The 20,212-nt window shown below is 43.2% G+C and overlaps 1 protein-coding gene across 1 annotated transcript in view; it reads right to left on the reverse strand.

Annotated features, from left to right (window-relative positions):
- Nucleotides 1-20,212, reverse strand: part of Sur (Sulfonylurea receptor) — a 244,947-nt gene that overhangs the window by 44,247 nt on the left and 180,488 nt on the right. The window contains exons 17-20 of the mRNA XM_065232286.1: nucleotides 18,377-18,657; nucleotides 12,334-12,519; nucleotides 12,000-12,188; nucleotides 11,707-11,855 (exon numbers count right to left, since the gene is read on the reverse strand). Coding sequence (XP_065088358.1) covers nucleotides 11,707-11,855; nucleotides 12,000-12,188; nucleotides 12,334-12,519; nucleotides 18,377-18,657 — 805 coding nt within the window. The remainder of the gene's footprint in view (nucleotides 1-11,706; nucleotides 11,856-11,999; nucleotides 12,189-12,333; nucleotides 12,520-18,376; nucleotides 18,658-20,212) is intronic.

The following is a 20,212-nucleotide window of genomic DNA, read 5'->3' on the forward strand; positions in this document are numbered from 1 at the left end:
CAGTCTTCGCGCGTCTCTTATTTAACATCGTCTCTGGTTTGATCGATGCCTATTTTTGATCGCATCTCAATTTTATTTGCAGTGGTTACAGCCCCGACAAACCGACGTGACAGCTAATAGAAGCTACACTTAAATTCTACCCCAAGTCGCCATATTTAAAATACGTCAAACACTACCGCCATCTACTCATCCGATAGCGTTATATCGTGAGCAAGGACACGAACGAACGTAAAATTTATGTTTACTTGGTTAGCGTCTCACCACCTTTGACAGACCTGATCGCCCGTTCCATAGTTTGAATTCCTCATTTAACCAATCGAATTGCGGACAAACGAAATGCTCCAGTGGCATATCTCGGTTCGTCAGTGGTTACAGTTTAAACATATTAATGGACAATATTCAGTCCAAAATTACTAAATGCGTCAAGTTAGTAACCACGTCAAATAGGGTGCCTTCACGGTAAGCTCATGTTAGATTTACCTATTTGAAAGATTCAGATGTTCATAAACCTAAATTAAATTTTAATACCCTATTCGGTAAGTACAAAAAAAAACTTAGAAAGCATGCGCATTCTATCTCACATTCGTGTTCACCAAGCGATGCTTGTAGATGCGTGTCACATGGATTTTGTATGGACACTCATACCACCAAAGCATGCTGCCCAGCCACATGAAGTTAATATGAATTATGAAAAATAATGTTGATAAACTAATTATAAATCGACGGAAACGACGAACGCTTGGGAAATCTACCTCATGTTACACGAAAATCATTCATAAGTCACGCTTATGAAATTCATATGTGCTGTTCATAAGTCGAGCCTTATGTAATTCTTAAGTCTATTTGCTTCGGTATATAAATTTCAGGCAAAGCTTTCCCTTCTACCACTAGGTGTAACTAAATAATATCTAAACTACTTCTGACTTAAATGATCTTTATTTCTTGTATTGTGTGGTTTACATGTAGGGGAATTTACGTATTCTCGGCAACCTAAGCAGTGACCTTCTTTCTATAGCCTTTTTTTCTATGGAACGCACACATATGCAGTATTGGTTTGCTTACAATCTTTTGCTGTCAGCTGCTCTAACAATTACAGTCGAAAGAATTGTCAAAAACTGTTTTGAAACGCTTTTACAAAGCTCCAATCTTCTCTAGTGAGAGCGAGTATTGTCGGCAACCAGTTTTTCTTCGGCAACCGTTCCATTTGAATTGCATGTTAATCTGCTGTTCTATTATCGGCAACTCGAAATCAGCTACAATTTGTAGTGCGTGTGTTTCATTTCAAGAAAACCCTGCTAGATTGCTTTTTCTCAGTAGTAAAAATATAGTCAAATTGAAGCTGAAAGCATAAAGAATCTTTGCATGCATTCAGCAAAGTGTTTTCGTAAGAAAATCCAGTGAAAATAGTGTTTCAATTTGGGTTGCCGAAAATAGTCTGTCGTGCCGAAGCCGTCATTTCCCCTATAACTTATCAAGTGACACAGATGCGTCTTTTCAGCTTTAGTTCCTTTTCAATTTAAATTATAATTAATTACAGTTCCTAGTCCTATCAGGCCTGTTTTGAGAATGACCACCTTGGTGGGATTGGTTTGCTTAAAATTTGAAAAAAGGAGACTACTTATAACTACTATTTACAACTACAACTAACCTACAACTACTATATACACCTAATCTACTATATACAAATTGCTTATCAAAGCATGTTCACATTTTTGTGTTAATTTAGTGCTAATTTCGTTAATTTTGGAATCTATTTCGTGTAAATTTGTTATTCTAGTGTCGAAAGGACGATCAAGAACCATCCTCAGCACTCTATTCTGAGCTACCTGAATTTTGTTCCTGTGAGTTTGTGCACATGATTCCCACACCGGAGCTGCGTAGAGGATCGCAGGTGCTATGATTTGTTTGTAGACGGCCAGTTTGTTCACCCTTGAGAGGCGGGATCTGCGGCAAATCAGCGGATACAGACACCTAACCAAGGCAGAACACTTGACTACAGTTTTCTCTACATGTGCACGGAAGAGGAGCTTTTCATCAAACATCATCCCGAGATAGGTAGCTTCGGCAGACCACTCAACCCTTGTGCCATCCATGATTACAGTACAAGATGGAGCCGGTTTTAGTTTGGGCGATTGCCGATGGAGAAACATGATCGTTTGTGTTTTGGAGGGATTGATTTTGATTTTCCACGTGGTGGCATAATCAGCAAAGGCGTTAAGGCATCGTTGAAGTTTGTTCGTTATTTCGCGAGGCATCCTTCCTTTGACGGCTATTGCGGTATCATCTGCGAACAGGAAAAACACGCAACCGTCTCCGAGGGGAGGAATGTCGGAAGTGTAAATGCTGTAAAGCAAGGGGCCCAGCAGACTGCCTTGCGGGACTCCTGCTGGGATGGAAAACGTGTCGGAAAGACAACCATTCAACGATACCTTAAACGACCTTTGCTGGAGGTAGCTACGGGTGATTTTAACCAGATGTAATGGAAAGTTGAAGTTACAAAGCTTGTATACAAGCCCATTGTGCCAGACATTATCAAACGCTTTCTCAACGTCTAACAAGGCCATGGCTGTGGACTTGGATACAGCTTTGTTACTTCGGATGTTATTCATCACCCGCACTAGCTGGTGATTAGTGGAGTGCCCTTTTCTGAACCCAAACTGTTCCGGAAGGAGAATGTTATTTTCCTTGACCAACTTGAGCAAACGATTGAGAATGTGTCGAACAATTTGCTCAGCGCTGAAAGGAGCCTGATTGGTCTGTAGCTTGAAGACAATGTTGGATCCTTACCGGGTTTGCGGATTGGTATGATTTTTGCTATTTTCCAGATGCTTGGAAAGTAGTGCAGTTCCAAACATCTGTTGAAGATAGCGGTTAGAAGAGACTGCACTTTCATGCTGAGTCTCTTCAAGATCAAGTTAAATATACAGTCAAACCCGGGAGCCTTCATGTTCTTGGTGCATTTCAGCGCTGAGCAAATCTGTTGTACTGTAATCATATCTGCCGGAGGCACGACACAAGGGGAGACATCTAAGTTTTGAACGCATTGCGCAACCTGATCATCGAGCGGACTTTGGATAGTCGAGCCAAGCAAATGCGATGCAGCGACATGCTTGCCGATCGCATTTGCTTTCTCCTGTGGGGTGATTAAAAGCCGATCGTCATCATTTTCGACTTTGAGAGGTGGAACGGGTTTGGGATGATTTTTCAGGACCTTGGCTACCTTCCAGAATGGTCTGGAGCGGTCGTCCAGATTCTGGACAACACGCCCGAAACTTTCATTTAGGAGTGAGTCCATTCTGGAAGCAATCTGCCTGTTCAGATCGGCCATTTCACGTTTTTTGCCCAGATCTCCAGTCCTCTGAAACTGGCGTCTACGAACATTTCTCAACCGAATCAATAATTGGGTGTGGAAATCAATAGCAACAAACTTACCCCTCACAGGAACTTGTCGAACACACGCCTCGTCTGCCACGGATATGGCCTGTTGGAGTTCTTCCAACGCCCGGTCGATGTCATCTACAGTGTCGAGCAGTGGATTTTCATCGATGTTGCTGTCCACCATTCGTCCGTACTGCACCCAGTTGACATGGTGGTAGTCTTTACGCAGGCAGCTTCTAGCAGCAACCACGTTGACACCGACTTCAGTCACCACCGGTTGGTGGTCGGAGCTGAGATCGTTGTGCGGCAAGCTCAATCTGTTTTGCTTTTACAGAGCAAGCGTTCCAGGTAGTGATGGTTAGCGGTTTAGACACCATACTGGATGATGAACTTACCGAGCACTTGGATCTGTTCGGGCTTATTGCGGCACTTACGAAGAGCACCGGACATGTTGACGAAAATTTCCATCAGTTCATCCGCTGAGAACAGATCGGGGTTGTTGTTTTGCGCTGGTGGTTGTCTCCAGAATCCAGGGGGGGATGGAGAGCTTTGGCCAGCAGAAACCAGAAGTTGCTTGAGCGGAATGCACCCGCGAATTCGCTTGCCTTTGCTGAGGAGCACGAAGAGGCGGGAAATTCTCCGTCCGAAATGCCGGGACTTTGTCCTTCTTGCGTCCTGGTTGGTTGTTAGTTGTCGCCTGTTTTCGGATGCGTTTGAAGTCCTCGCGTTTGGAGCACTGTCTGTCGGAACCTTGGTGAGCACCACCACAGTTGGCGCATTTTATCTCCACGGCTCCATCCGCAGGGCAGTCGGAAGTGGCGTGGTCTTGAGCGCAATTGCCACAGCGTGGCTTAATGTTGCAGTTGCGGGTGCCGTGTCCAAAGTTCAGACACCGTTGGCACTGAGTCACATCACGATGGCCGCCACGGTATGGCTCCCAGCGGACGATGATGGAATTGATGGAACGGATGGCCTTCAGCGCGTTGAGCGTCACCGTTCCCTTCTGGAAGTGTACCAGGAAAAGGCTATCCGGATACGCCTTCACATTTTCGTCCTTCCTTGTCATCCGATAGACGGCACTTGGGGCCAGCTTGTACCGGTCTCTGATTTCAGCTTCGATAAACTTCGGGTCGAAGTTTGGTAGGCCCCAAATGACGACCTTGAATGGCTTCTCACCGGGAATGTCGTGGGTGAAGAATTCCACCTTGGAAGTCCTCAGGTGGATTACGACCAAGTCATACTCCGCTTTGGTACGGAGCACCACCTTGGTGCCGACTCTGCCCAACTTGTATTCGGCTTTAACGCCCAGCGTCGCTAGATCTGCGGTGAGCTCATTAAGATGGGTATTTTTCACTACCAATGGAGGTAGCTTCACTTTTGCCGCACTCGGGCCGGCAGAATTTTCGTTGCGATGGCGTCGCCGAAATCACCGTTGTCGCTGGCGTTCGTCGCAGTGACATCGGACTGGCCTCGATTCTTCTTCCTCTTCTGGCTGCGTTTTTCCAACACAGCTGGCTGGATATTCCCATGGGGAGAACAGCAAACCTGTTCGAGGTAGGCACACAATATCTAAACTAAACGAATACAACGGCTTTAAACGAAAATTTCTCGAAAGTCAAAACACACCCATGCAAACTAATAATGCTATTCGATATTGGAAGTTTGTTCTTTCAAACGCTGGTGATATATTGCGTGAATGTGTTTTGATACTCGAGAAAATTGCGTTTCAAGTCATTGTTTACGTTTAGTTGAACTCCCTATTTTAATTGTTGGTCTAGAATATTCTGCTCATTGAGGCTTTAGGATCTGCCATCGACGTTGAAAGTCGTCTCGAATTCGTCTTGTACAACGAAACCAGTCCAATTTAAAGAAAAACATACCAAATGGCGCTCCACGACGATGACGCTATCCAGAGAACATAAAACATTTGAGTGATTGGTGACGGTCCAGCAGACATGCTTGGCATGCACAGTTGTACACACCTGTCGTGACTGGACCGAGGTTTCCAGCCTCGGCCACGGCAACACGAATTAGCAATGCAGCTCCCACGGGTGCGGCTGCTTCTATTGCTGCTGCTGCTACTGTTTCTGCTGCTGAGGTTTCTGTTGCTGCTGTTTCTGCTGCTGCTGGTGGTCACCGGACCGTCACCTCCAAAATTCGTTACAAGAATGACTTCAACGAGTTAGTTTAAATGATCTTTATTTTAGTTTAACTTGGACGATTACCATATAAATTTTTACTAAGTGATTTAATTGCTTTCTTCATCTTTAGGTATGGGCAAAATTCAAAATTTGTTTTACAAAATTAGTCCTAGACTTAGTACACGGTCGACCACCTTGGTGGGATTGGTTTGTTTTGTTTTTAGAATTTGAAGAGAAACTACTTAATACTACTATTGACAGCTTAAAACTAACCTACTCTACTATATACACTTAACCTACTATGTACAAATTGCTTATTAAAGCATGTTCAGAAAGATTGCATTTTTGAATAAATTTAGTTGTCATATCATCAATTTTGGAATCTACTTTGGGAATTTCTGCCTCTTGATGGAGGTCTGCTATTCTTGTGTCGAATGGACGATCTAGGATCATCCTCAACACTCTATTCTGTGCAACCTGGATTTTGTTCCTGTGGGTCTGAGCGCACGATTCCCACACCGGGGCGGCATAGAAGATTGCGGGGGCTATGATCTGTTTGTAAACAGCCAGTTTGTTTTGCCTTGAGAGGCGGGATCTGCGGCAAATGAGCGGATACAAACACCTAACCAAGGCGGAGCACTTAACTAGGGTTTTCTCTATGTGCGAGCGGAACAGGAGCTTCTCATCGAACAACATCCCGAGATAAGTAACATCAGTGGACCACTCGACCCTTGTACCATCCATTATTACGGTACAGGAGGGAGACGGTTTAAGTTTTAATGATTGTCTGTGAAGGAACATGATCGCTTGGGTTTTCGAGGCGTTGATTTTGATTTTCCACGTGGTGGCATAGTCAGTAAATGTGTCAAGGCATCGTTGGAGCTTGTTCGTAATTTCACGAGGCATCCTACCCTTGACGGCTATCGCGGTGTCATCTGCAAACAGAAAGAACACGCAACCGTCTCCTAGAGGAGGGATGTCCGACGTGTAGATGCTGTAAAGCAGTGGTCCCAGCAGACTCCCTTGCGGAACACCTGCTGGGATCGGAAATTGTCCCGAAAGGGAACTATTCAACGACAGGTGGTGGAAAGTTGGAGTTACAAAGCTTGTATATAAGTCCGTCGTGCCAGACATTGTCAAACGCCTTTTCTACGTCTAACAAGGCCATGGCTGTGGACTTGGATTCAGCTTTGTTACTTCGGATGTTATTCATCACCCGCACTAGCTGATGATTGGTGGAATGCCCCTTGCGGAACCCGAACTGTTCCGGAAGAAGAATGTCATGTTCCTCCACAAACTTGTTTAGTCGGCTGAGGATCAATTTTTCGAACAGCTTGCTCAGCGCTGAGAGCAGGCTAATCGGTCTGTAGCTTGACGGTAGTGAAGGGTCTTTCCCAGGTTTGCGGATCGGGATGATTTTTGCCACCTTCCAGATGCTTGGAAAGTAGTGCAGCTCCAAGCATCTGTTGAGGATGGCAGCCAGCAGCGAGTGCACCCTCGCGCTGAGATTTTTCAACTCTAGGTTGAATAATCCGTCAAACCCGGGAGCCTTCATGTTCGTACTGTGTTTCAGCGCTGAGCAAATTTGTTCCTCTGTAATCCGTTCTTCTGGAGGGACGGCACAAGGGGAGGCATCTAACGTCTGGACGCACTGCACAACCTGGTTCTCGAGTGGACTTGGGATTGTAGAGCCAAGCAAATGCGACTGGGCAATGTGCTCCCCAATTGCATTGGCCTTCTCTTCGTTGGTGATAAGCCGTTCGTCATTGACTCTAAGTGGTGGAATGGGCTTGGGGTGAGACTTCAGCACCTTGGCAACCTTCCAGAATGGTCTGGAACGGTCGTCCAGGTTCTGAACGAGCCGCCCAAAACTCTCGTTCCGGATTGAGACCATTCTGGAAGCGATCTGCCGATTCAGATCGACCATTTCGTATTTACGCTGCAGATCCCCAGTCCGCTGAAACTGGCGTCTACGAACATTTCTGAGCCGAATCAAGAGTTTGGTGTGGGAATCAATTGCTTGAAACTTACCCCTCACAGGAACTCGTCGAACGCACTCTTCGTCAGCCACGGATATGGCTTGATGGAGACCCTCCAGGGCCCGGTCGATGTCCTCCACTGTGTCGAGCGGTGGGTTGTCGTCGATGTGGCGGTCGACCACGCGTCGAAACTGGACCCAGTTGACTCGATGGTAGTCCTTCCGCTGGCACGGTGCAGGGGCCACGATGTAGCCCAGCTCGGTCAGCACCGGTTGGTGGTCCGAACTCAGGTCGTTGACGGCAACCGGCTTGGCTAATCTGGTGTTTGCCAAGAACAGGTCCAGCGTCGATGGGTTGCCCGTCGGTGATGTGAAGGTTGGTTCGTCCGGAAACCAGACGGAATAGAGACCATGCTGGGAATGGTTGAATAGCAGGCGGCCGTTCTGGTTCTGCTGGTAGTTCCGCCAGGCCTCGTGCCGGGCGTTCAGGTCCCCTCCGATTACAAAGCGGGCATTGGTGTGGGTTATGATGGCAAGGTCGTTCTTGAACTGCTGTGCTGTACCATTGCTAACGGTACATTGCCGGGGGCAGTAGACAACGATGAACCGGACGTTTCCGGTCGATGTTTCCACCTCAACGCCGACGGCCTCGATGATGGAAGTGCGGTAGTGGGGTAGGGTGCAGTACTTGATGCCTTTCTTGATGATGACCGTGACACCGCCCCCCCTGGAGCTGGTGCGATCAAGCCGGACAATGCTGTGGTCGGGCAGCCAGAAGCTGTCACCGGTCTTGAGGTGGGTCTCGGTGAGAAGGCCCACGTCGATGTCGTGCTTGCGGAGGAAGTCTGCAAGCTCAATGTTTTTTGCCCCTACGGAGCGAGCGTTCCAGTTGGCGATCTTTATGGGTTCACGGTCCATAATTAGCGACGAAGGAGATGATAGCTTGGAGCTGTTGTGTTCTTGTTGCGCAGGTGCGCTTGATGATGATGGCCTGGGCCAACAGTGTGACGATCTCATCCGTTGACAGCGGAGAATCGTCTGTAGCTTCACCGGTTGTACCGGACAATCCCGGAGCAGGGGGATCCGTCGATGGCCCGGAGGCTTGACCGGGTACTGCAGCGGCAGCCAACTGGGCAGCAGCCAACTGTTGGTTGAGCGGGAGCGGCGGCAACACTGGAATTGGCCGTGATTGGACCGGTGATAACGGAGGAAAGTTCTGCGCGTTGTTTTCTGGAATCTTCTTGCGACCGGGCTGGCTGTTGGACGAGGCCTTCTTCCGGATCTCGGCGTATTCGGCCCGCTTCGGACAGGCCTTACTCGTGGCCTTGTGGGCGGCACCGCAGTTGGCGCATGTGGGAGTGGCTTCCTCGATGCTGTCGCAGTTGTCGATCTTGTGGTTTTTGCCGCATTTGATGCAGCGGCTGGCCATGCGGCAATTCCTGGTGCCGTGCCCGAACAATAGGCAGTTCGAGCACTGAGTGACGCCACGGTGGGTGGGTTTATACCGCTCCCACTTCACTACGATGTGGAACAGTGTGCGTGTCGTCTGGAGATCCTTCACGGTTGTGGAGTTCTTCTCCAGATGGACCAGGTAGAGCTGGTCACGATACTTGATGGCCTTGCTGCGGGTCATCTTGTGGACTTCGACCGGCTTGAGGCCGTTCGCCTTAATCTCGTCCATTAAGGTGGTGGTGTCCATGTCGTGGAGCCCGCGCAGCACCACTTTCAGCGGCTTGGTGGCCTCGATGTCGTGGGAGAAGTACTCCAGCTTCATTCTGTCCAAGAGGGCCTGAACTGCGTTGAAGTGTTTTTCGGCCGGGACCATCAGTTTGTAGCCTTCCGTGCACCGTTGAATGGTGCAGCGAAGGCCCTGCTTAATGTAGAAATCCAGCTGCTCCCATAGCCCGGGAGGGAAGCCCTTCACATAGAAGGGTGGCAACTTAACTTTTTTCGGCACCGTCTCAGGGTCCGACTGCGGCTGGGCTCCGTTCTGCAGGGCGGAGAACGGATTGTTGTTCAGCAGCTTTTTTGCTGCTGATACGGTGGCGCTGCTGTCTTCAGGTCTGGGTCGTTTAGTTCCGGGAGGCCCCGGCTGCGGGTCCGCAACGCCTGTCGGGATGGGCAATGGGATTTTCTTCTGCTTCTTCTGGGCTGGCTCGGTGGTCGCGCCGTCTCCTGGGAGAGTTTGTTTTCCCGGTAAACCGGCACTCGCGTTACCGCGCGATTTCTTACCCATGGCTGGGTCAGCGAGAGCGTCACTACACAACGCGGAGCTAATTCGACTTGCGAACGAACGAACGAAACTAGAGAGAATTCAAATCGACTGAACTGCTCAACAGTCTGGCAGCGAATGAGCTGATGAACGATGACTTCAACGAGCTTAGGTGCTTCATATTTATACCTGCTAACCTATCAAAATTCTCTAACCAATGAGATTCTGTTTACATACGAACTATCACGCTTCACGCTCACTTGATTCTACTCATTATTTATTCAACACTAACTCTATCTTCTACAACACCATCTGCTCATTTATAAATAACTTTTCACTCAGTTGTAGAAATTTAGTTTTCTTTAAAGTAACTGATAGATTAGGCTTATAGTTTACTGTAGACATGCAAAGAGTAGGTAAATCTTTTCATTTGAATTATTTACATTTACACTTAAAGTCCAAAATGTGCAGCGAGCATTTCTCACTTAATTTTTGCAACGCAAAATCAAATACAGATTATTACTAGAATTAAAATCTCCTTTTTAAAGCGTATTTATAAGAAGCTTAAATTGAGGGTTTGCGGAACGTCCACTCGTTCATTTTGACCTGGACCGTAGAAGAGGCGTGAGAAGTCTTGTGATCGAATTTAATGTTCTTTTCGTTTACTTCGTCTTCACCTTAAAGTTCAGAAGTTAGTAAGAGAAAAGGTAATGTGGAGATTTTTTGTTTTTGTTTACGAGTCGAGCAGCCGTTCGACGGCTTTTCTTTAGGATTTGCTTGAACGCAGAAAAAATTCTGAATTTTAACTATCGCGTAAGATCTCCTTTTGTTTAATGTTGAGCTATACTTTGCATAAAAAGCGAAATCGTCTACAAACTTGCATACAATATTACTAAATTATGCAATATTTCTCTTAAATTTATGCCAAATCTAGCATTAATTTTATTTGCTATATATCTTGCAGAAATTTACATGAATTTTTCGAACGGTGTAGTGATATACGGCCGAAGCTCGGCACACCGCATCTCTAGTTCGAACGCTACTATCGACCCCACGCTTCGCGGGAAAAATCGGAAAGGAACAAACCGTTCCAACAGAGTGACCATTTCTCCATATTCGCCACACGCGGTAAAACTACTGACGTACAAGCTTCGAGACTATCCATCGACGCAGCATCATCGCCGATCGCAGCATTTCGGGTGATAGCCACAATACCGGTATCGGCTTTGCCGACCAATTCATCGGGCAGCTATTGCGGTACCGTGTGTAGACCAAATAATAAATCTAACCATACGCATGCATGCACACCACACACACTCCACGAAGAAAAGCTCAATGAGCAAAAATAACTAGCGATCACTAGAACAAAACCGCACACATTAGGGGAAACTAGAGAAGAAGAGACACGGATATGAAAACTTAGGTTATAAAATTGAATAAACTTTCTTAAATAATGTTTAGTAGTTTACCCTAATAAATGTTTATCCGATAAATGTCAAAGTTTATCGTGTAACTTATTTTTGGTTTTGAGAGTTTTCACATTTCGCGTCGTTCTACATTTTTGTTGTTTATGTTCATGTACGCCAGGTTAGACTGGCGATCGGCGAGGATTTTTGAATAAGGAAGTTCCTCCAGGGATGATACTGGTGAGTGGTGTTTTTCGTGAGTACACGCTAGTTCAAAACTCTAGTTCACAAAACACTCTTTTTGAAGTTCTCATATTCACCACCAGAGGTTAAATCGATCGATTAGTTTCTATTAAAAAGGCGTATTAATTTAACCACCGGTTTCTCGCAAATAAATACTCATTCCTGTAAATAACCGGTACCAGCTGGTATAGAAAACATTCCTCTATATGATGATGTCATTATTTTGCATGTGTGAGCTTTTATTCGCGAAAAATCTGTGGCTAAAGGCACTTTTTACAAAAACAGTTTCGCCCTTTTGAAATGTTGATGAAAAATTGTCTGGTATTCAAACCATAACCATAAATCTACCTTCCCATGACTCCTCATCCGTCTCCTCACTGAATCGGGAAATGTTCGAAAAAAGCCTCTGCAATGGATTTTGCTTCATGGTCCCCTTGCGAACCGGTCTGTGCTCTGATGAACACCTTTGAAGGGCGTCGCCTTCCTTCGTTAGATTTCTGCAAGAAATTGAATCCAATTAGGCTTTGGCATTGTTCGACCCTGCCGATCCATACAAACACCCACTCACACACACACACATACACACACCGGCAGGATCGAACGATTAATCCTCCAAAGCGTTGAGGAAAACCAATACAAACTTCACGGAACTGGCCTTACTGATGATGGTGGAAAGTGTTCGACGATGGACGAACCCTTGCCGTGATGGCGAATTCGAATGGCGACGGTCTCGACGCCCACCATTGCTACGTCCTCTGGTGCTCATTCTTCGGAGAAACTGGCGAAACCCGATTTTGTGCAAATCTCTACAAGTGTCAGAGAATCGGAACCTGAAAACAATAACACAAACATGGAATTGTGACACAGGCACGTGGAATTCATTGCACGGAGGGATGCGATGATGAGGTGAATGGAGGAAAGGAAGGTGGATTAACTTCTGGTACAAATTGGTCATAAAAAATAATCCTCTTCAACCTTTCGAAGTCCGTTGGTCGGTCGTGTGCAACTGCCGTGGCTGGATCCGATGGGCTGGCATGGTCGATCTCGGTGGGCGACGATGAGGGGTGGGCGCTGCCTGTTGGTAGCAATCGTCCATCGATATGGCTGGGACTGCTGATGTCACGTTTCGTTTGGAGGGATCGAGAGCGAACGACACTGTTGCTGTAAGTAATAGAGGAGGAAAATAGTTGAAAAATTTGTATCCGTAATTTAATTTTTGTAAGAAGATGTCAAAGAATCGATAATTTACGATTATTTAAAGGATAATGACTGGACGTTCAATTGATTGTAATAAATAAACTGCGTGATAAACTACCAAATTAACCACGTGTTTTGAAAATAGCACGTTATTTTACTTTCTTATCCAGCGCTAGCGTTCCAAATGATTTGAATCATCCCTATATGACGTCTAATTTGAACGATTATCATTATAGCAGCATCATAGTAATCGGGGACTTGGAAAATGTTCTACTGTAAAGACAGATGATAAAATGAGGAAAAGTCTCTTTTTTGCATTTATCCGAAGACAACATATCAAGAAGACTGGCAATTCTTTTAAGTTCTCATACGTCTGCTATGAGACAGATACAATCGCGTCATCTGCCGCTCAAAGGTAAATGTTCCGATCGAATGTTATAGCTATGATTCCAACCACAGAAGAAATGTGTGTGTATTAGCTTATTCTTCTATACATTGCTTCCACCTTCACTCAAGCGGAACGCTACTGTATCTGTCGCTTGGATTCTGGCAAAGTTACCAGTCTTCTTGATATGGTAACATATGTTTTTGATAAAAGTGCTAGAACAGAAGATGTTCCAAATAGTCTAAAATCATCTCATCAATGAGGAAAGCTTTTATTTAATTTTAATACTATTTAGGGGAAATGGATGTAATGTCGGCATAAATACCCCTAATTTAAGCCCATACTTAAATTCAGCAATCGACTAAATTTTCAATAGTGACCAAAAATATTCGTTAGTACCGTCCCAATGACGTGTTCATCTAGATAAAATGTATAGATAGCAAATTTTAAGCGATGGGCCCAATCTTAGACCCAAAGGCCAACATTAGAGCCATTTTCCCTATTTGTTTTTTTTAGGGATTTTATTTAGCTTTACGGGGAAAATACAAGAAAAATATTCGACAGCTTTTCGGATGAATTTTTGAACTTTTTGCTGAATACGTCCCATCATGTCTTTTGTCAACCTTATCTGCCATCTTTTCCAACCACTTCTCCAAATTAGATAGTGTCCTGTAAGATCAACAGGACATTGCTACATTTCTTCAATTTACGCTTGATAACTACCCACAGTTCCGATGGAACGAAAATATAGACAATTTGGTGGATTGATAAATAATCAGTAGAATGAAGGTATCATTATCATTTTCTCGGCACAAGTAATTTTAATAGCAATAAATGAGCTAGATATTACGATGATCACAACACTATCACGCTCTGTCATGACAAAAAATTCGATGAGATTTTGAAAAAAAATCTCTGTCATCGTTTTCTCATCTGATGATAGTGACAGAAGTATATCTGTAAATATCACTCGAGATTATATGAACCTTATATTGTAAAAAGAGTTCTTATCGGGCTATTAGCGGCCTTCATGGTTACTTGAGTATAACGGGGAGTCCAACCGATTTGGATCTATTGGATCATAAACTGAATAAACATGGTAAATATTCCCAAACTACCCGCAAACATATCAATACTAAAATCTTCATTGAACTACATTTTTTAGTTTTGTTAGAGACAAACAGAAGTCAAATAATTATCCTTCAAAAATTTACCTTGACAACAAAACAGGAAAAACCACTAGCGAGATCAGTAACTTATTTTCTGAGTTTTTTTTTATGCATATTCACACAAGTCATGATGACCAAGACCGGGATTACCAGTATTTCTCATGCGTTCCGGAGCCAATAAGAGATATTGTGGTTAATAATGTTACCCTCAACGAAATCTTACATTCTTTAAATACATAAGATGCATCAAAGGATGCAGGACCAGATGAATTGGCACCAGTATTCTTGAAATAAGTATCGCAGGAGATAGTAAAGCCATTGCTTTGGCTGTTCAACTCTTCGCTCGAATCTTATTTTCTACCGTCAATTTGGAAGGAATCGTTTTTGATTCCAATTTTCAAAAGTGGATAAAAATCAGACCCAAAAAATATCGTGGAGTTTCTTTATTGTCCTGTAATCCTAAACTCTTTGAATCTATAATAAATAAAAATGTTTTTACACAAGTTATGTAAAAGGACGTTCAACGACTACTATTCTGTTGAATTTTGTAATATTTTCTATTAACGCCATGGATAATGGACATTATGTTGAGGCACTATATACTGACTTCAGTAAAGCGTTTGATAGAGTTGATATCCCTCTTTTGCTATTCAAATTATCTATGTTAGGTTTTAGTCAACAGCTATTAAAGTGGATTCAGTCATACTTGACCGGTAGGTCACAAAGAGTTAGATTTGAAGGAGATTTGTCGTCAGTAGTCAATGTAACATCTGGTGTGCCACAAGGTTCCCATCTTGGACCATTACTGTTTATTCTATTTGTTAATGATGTAGAGCACATATTGAATATTCTGAATATCTCAATATATGCACACGGCATGAAACTTTTCCTGGAAATTCGTGAAGCGTCTGATCTTGTAGTATTTCAACAAGAAATTGATAACTTTTATACTTGGTGCACAAAATGTTTATTAAAGCTTAATGTGAAGGAATGTTATTCCATTTCATTTACAAGAAGGTAAATTATTAGGCAAGAACATGTAACAATAGGACAAAACAGAGTTGAAAGGTGCAATCAAGTTAGAGATTTATGTGTTACACTACACACTTAGAAATAACTACTTTTACACGAGACGTAATCCGTATTGGACGTAAGTCATAGAAAATCATGTCATGTCAAAAGGCCCGCTTACATGTGTCGGTCTCAGGGAACCGAAATTTACATAACTTTTTAGTAGTGTGTAGATTCAAAATTAAGCTTTGTTGGACATTATATTAACTTCATCTACAAGGCAAGAAACATTCTAGGGTTTATTAAAAGGTTTAGCTTTCATTTCAATGATCCATACACAATCAAAACATTATACGTTGCATATTAGACTGGCCCACAAAAATAAAAGTTCTAATTTTCCGCGGGCCAACCGCTAGATTTGTGCCATCAGGTGCGAAAACCATTCTCTGAAAGTTTCAGCTCATTTGGTTCTAAGATGATCTGACGCTTTTAGTTTGAATTTTGCATGGGGAATTTGGATCAAATACATGACAAATTGACACTCCTACACTCTATCGATAATAGCAAAGTTTTCTTATTCTCGATTTGATTCACATTTTCAAAACTTGTAATTCAATTAATAAGTAACAACTTTGCTGAAGATTGCATCATGAATCCAGTTAGTTTTATTGAGATACTCGCGTTTGAATGTATATGAGCAGTTTGTATATGAAAATTTTAATCAAATCTCCTATAAGAACATGATACCACAAGCGCAAGTCCGTGTTACGTCAAAAACAGCTGAAATATTCAGATAGTGGTTATCTCACCTACTGACACGAGTCTGGTTGTTGACCTGTAGAAAATATGAACTTTTATTTTTAGTGGTAATCTAGTTGGTACGTTGCATAAGCTGCCTGTGTTTTGTATTAATATACTTAAATAATTAATATCTCCATAATACTAACATGAATCGTGATGCTGTCTGCAGCAAATTTGTTCCTTATAGTTTAAGCTACGTGTGCTCAGGTGAATCGAGTTTGCTGAACCAGTTCTATGCACAAAAGTGTGAAGGAATGTTATTTCTCCATACATTTCAATCAATATTCCCATGTAAATTTTAAATCAAAAGCGCCAGCTCGTGTTACATTCGCATGAGCTGAAATTTTCAGAGAATGGTTTCCTAACCAAATGGCACAAATCTAGGGGTTGGCCCGTTGAAAAAAATGATAAAGAATTTCCCCCATATAAATGTGGGCCAGTCTATTGCATATGTTAGGCCCCTCCTTGAGTACTGTAGTATAGTCTGGGCTCCATATCAAGACACTTATAAAAACCACATTGAATCAGTTCAAAAACAGTTTATATAATTTGCTCTAAGAAAGTTAGGCTGGACGAGTTTGCCCTTACCATCTTATGAGTCTCGATGCATGTTGATCAATTTGGATGCACTTGAAAAGCGAAGGCAGTTTGCAATTATAGCTTTTATAAACGATGTTGTAACACAAAAAGTGAATGTCACAGAGATTTTAGAAAATCTAAATTTGTATGCTCCCACTCGTTCCTTAAGAAACAGAAATATGTTTTACACTAACAACCAAAGAACAAACTATGCCAGGAACGCGCCTTTAAATAGAATGATGTCTTGTTATAATAAACATTATGAAACAATTGATTTGACAATGAAAGGAAATGCTCTTGAAAAACGTTTCTTTTCGAGATTAGTCAGAGATTAAAAATTAAAATATATGTTAAGTGTTTTTTTGTAACTAAAACTGGTCTGCATTTAATTGACGACGAATAAATAAATAAATAAACAATCAACTAATTTCGATCAAATGGATCAAGCCCCTGCAATAACTCAAATTTTTATTCTTCTTCTGCGCTGCGTCTCGTTTCCCTGTAGACCTTCTAATCACCAAACACTTAGGAATTATCAAGAGGTTGACCAACCACGCACGCCTAATTACAAATGATCGTTAGCTACCTGAAAAAACAATCAATATTACCCACACACTTACAAGCAATAAAAAAAGCCTTCTCACAAACATCTGAACACCAAGAAAACTCTCAAGAGCGCTCCAGTAACCTGCGAAGTGAATGAAAACCTCATCGCTACCACCCAAGTAACATTGCATGTTTTATCGAGGTTTTAATGCATGCCACAAGTCTAAATCATGATCTACAGAACCCTCATAAACAAAAATTGTTACTTGGGCAGCCAGGAACCGTCGCTCTACGTGGTAAATAAAAAATCGACTGGACTGCTATCCGCATTCGACGGGTTATTTAAATGTCCGTATATTGGGATGATGTTCCGGATGTTTTGAACTCAAATTGGCTATTTTTCTGTTGCTGATAATTTTGGGATGGTGGTTAAAACTGCGAAATATTTTTTTTTTTTTCTAAATAAAGCCGGATCAAATCTCAAGCTTTTATTTTGTCGAACAAGATCGACGGAAAACAAATCAAGGAAAAAAACTGAGATACGGCCACTTTCCAGGAATTTGTTCTGGAAAAGTGGTCAATATCGGTGTTTTCTAAAACCTTTAAATTTGGGTTTCAAACTTGAATATGCAAGGGGGTGTTAATTTAAACCTAGATTGTCTAGTTCTGTATTTTTTTTTCGAAAAGGTTCCAATCAAAAGAATGAAAAACTGATTTCACAGGAAAGTATTAAAATTGTAATCACATAAGCACTTCATCCTAATGAATTTATCCTGCGTAATGCGAAGACGAACCCCGAAATCAAACTAATTTAGAACTGTCAAAACGAACATATTTTTTACTTTCTCGGTTTGAAGAAGCGAGTACAAGTATTGTAGTCAACCAATATTAATAATTTAACAGCACCCCTCAAATCATTCTACTTACGAAGGGATGTTGTGGAAATGATAATGTTTTTTTTTTTCAAAATCATCACAATTATTTTTATTAATTTTTGCATCAGAAATTGTTTTGTTTATGCCCCCCTCTTTTCATACATGTTTTTTTTTATCTTTTCATTTATGAATCTACGAACGTAAACGAACAATGGAAACCGCAAAATACGCAAAAATCACCACAAAGGACTCAATTTAGACTATAACGTATGCTTATTCGAGGGAAAACGGGACCACCCCTAAAATAATTTCCAATGCTTTGCACCTAGAAAATTCATAATGGCCACACCAATATCACTAATTTATTTGAACACTGTCGTAATATCCTCCGAATTCTTCTAAAAAAAAACCTATGAAAACGCTAAACAGCGACGTGTCGTACAAAATTTGCTTACCCTACACCGCCACGGTCCGGCGATTGGGAGTCTGCCTTCACCGCTGCTGCTGCTGATGCTGCTGCCGCTGCAACTCCATCGCTGAACCCCCGCACCACTCGATTGCTTTCAGCACCAGAACGGTACCTTTTCGAGTAGTGACGTCGCAGTTGGACGTTCTCGCCGTGGCAGCACTCATCGATTGGAAGTGGTAAATCGTGTGTGTGGAAACGTGATCCAAATAAGCTGCTGGAACTGTGCCGCTGCAGTGACAGTGGTCTGTAGAGCAGCGGGCCGGGAGGCTGCGGAAAATGAGCAAAGAACAGACCAAGAAATATGAGAACACAGTGAAAATCTCTATGTCGTCGTCACACAGTGGTCTAGAACTGTGAAACACGGTCAAAAGTCATTACCTCGTGAATTTTGCATTTTAGACCAGTGGTGTCTTCGGGAAAGTTTCTGGATATAAAAAGTCTTTCTTTTGACATTGACAGATCAATTAAAATTAACCTATGCAGCAAACCATCCGATGCTTTCGAAATGAACTTACATTTCTATTCCGAGCTTCTAACGCTTCTTCCGAGTATACACCTATTGGAAGCTCTAGTGAATTCATGTAATACCAGGGATACTTTTTTTGTTTCAAACAGACGGGCAGTCTCTAGGGCGTATATTCTGAACTTCTCGGTATTAATTTCGTAACCACAGGCAAGAGTAGTTAAAATCACAGAAAATCGTCTACTATGTAAACATTATAAAACAAATTGCCATCGATGGTAGTTCCACTTTCTGGCTTGACAACATCGACGATTAATCTCAATTCTTTATTTAATCTTACCTGGATCATCTCTTTTCTTTCTTTACATAATTGCTGGTCGCTTGAGTTCTCGTTTTGATTTTTTTCGTTTTGTGTTGTCACGTTGCACCGTGGAAGTGTCACCACCTTCTCGCGTTCTGTCAAGTTTACTTGAACTTGCAAACACGAAACAAATGGTGCGTAAATGTGCCAATGAGACAGCAGCGGGCCCTTCAAAGAAAGTGCTAATCAAGCCCAACGGGTCACAGGATGACGCCAGAAAACGGGTACTGTAAGCCAACTAGTATGCAGTACTCCCGGAACAAAAAGGCGATGGTGACGTCGTTCCCATTGCAAGAAGAGAGCTGATTCCCCCGCTTTTCACGCCGGTGAAGGATGTTGCCAAGCTGGGTGGTGAACTGGAAAAACACCAGGTGCTCAGTTGGGAGCATTACAAACCCCAACATCGTGATGTAACGCAGTGTATGAACTGCCTCTCCTATGGTCATGGCACCAAAAACTGCCATATGAAGACAAACTATGGCAAGTGTGCTGGAACTCACTCAACTGCGTCATGTGAGTAAGATGATGACATCGAGCCAACGTGTGTCAACTGTGGTGGAAACCACCAAGCCTCCAATCGCGGATGTCCCAAGCGAGTGGAGTTCATGAATATCCGTCGGAAGGCTACAATCAACAATCAGCCCGGTCGCCTCCGTAATCATCGTTCACCTCCTATACTCCAGGTTCATCCCCCGCCCCTGCCCCTGTCTCAGGTGAGCCTGTCGACGATTCTCCGTTCACCTCGGAGGAATTTGTGACGCTTGTGGCCGAAGTCATCATCATCATGCGCACCTTCAAGACTCGATCTGAACAGCTACATACTGCCATGTTCCTCGTCACTAAGTATGGACCGTGAAGCCATCAAGATCGTAAATTGGAATGCTTGCTCCTTCAAGAGCAAAAACATCGAGTATGTTGACTTTCTCAACGAACGGCACATCGGCATAGCCGTCATCACCGAGACTCACTTGAAGCCTGAGCTGAACGTCTTCCTTCCC

The sequence above is a fragment of the Ochlerotatus camptorhynchus genome, unplaced genomic scaffold (genome assembly GCF_037179485.1).
Source record: "Ochlerotatus camptorhynchus isolate MF236.1 unplaced genomic scaffold, CSIRO-AGI_Acam_v1.1 ptg000367l, whole genome shotgun sequence".
NCBI classification, from domain to species: Eukaryota; Metazoa; Arthropoda; class Insecta; order Diptera; family Culicidae; genus Ochlerotatus; species Ochlerotatus camptorhynchus.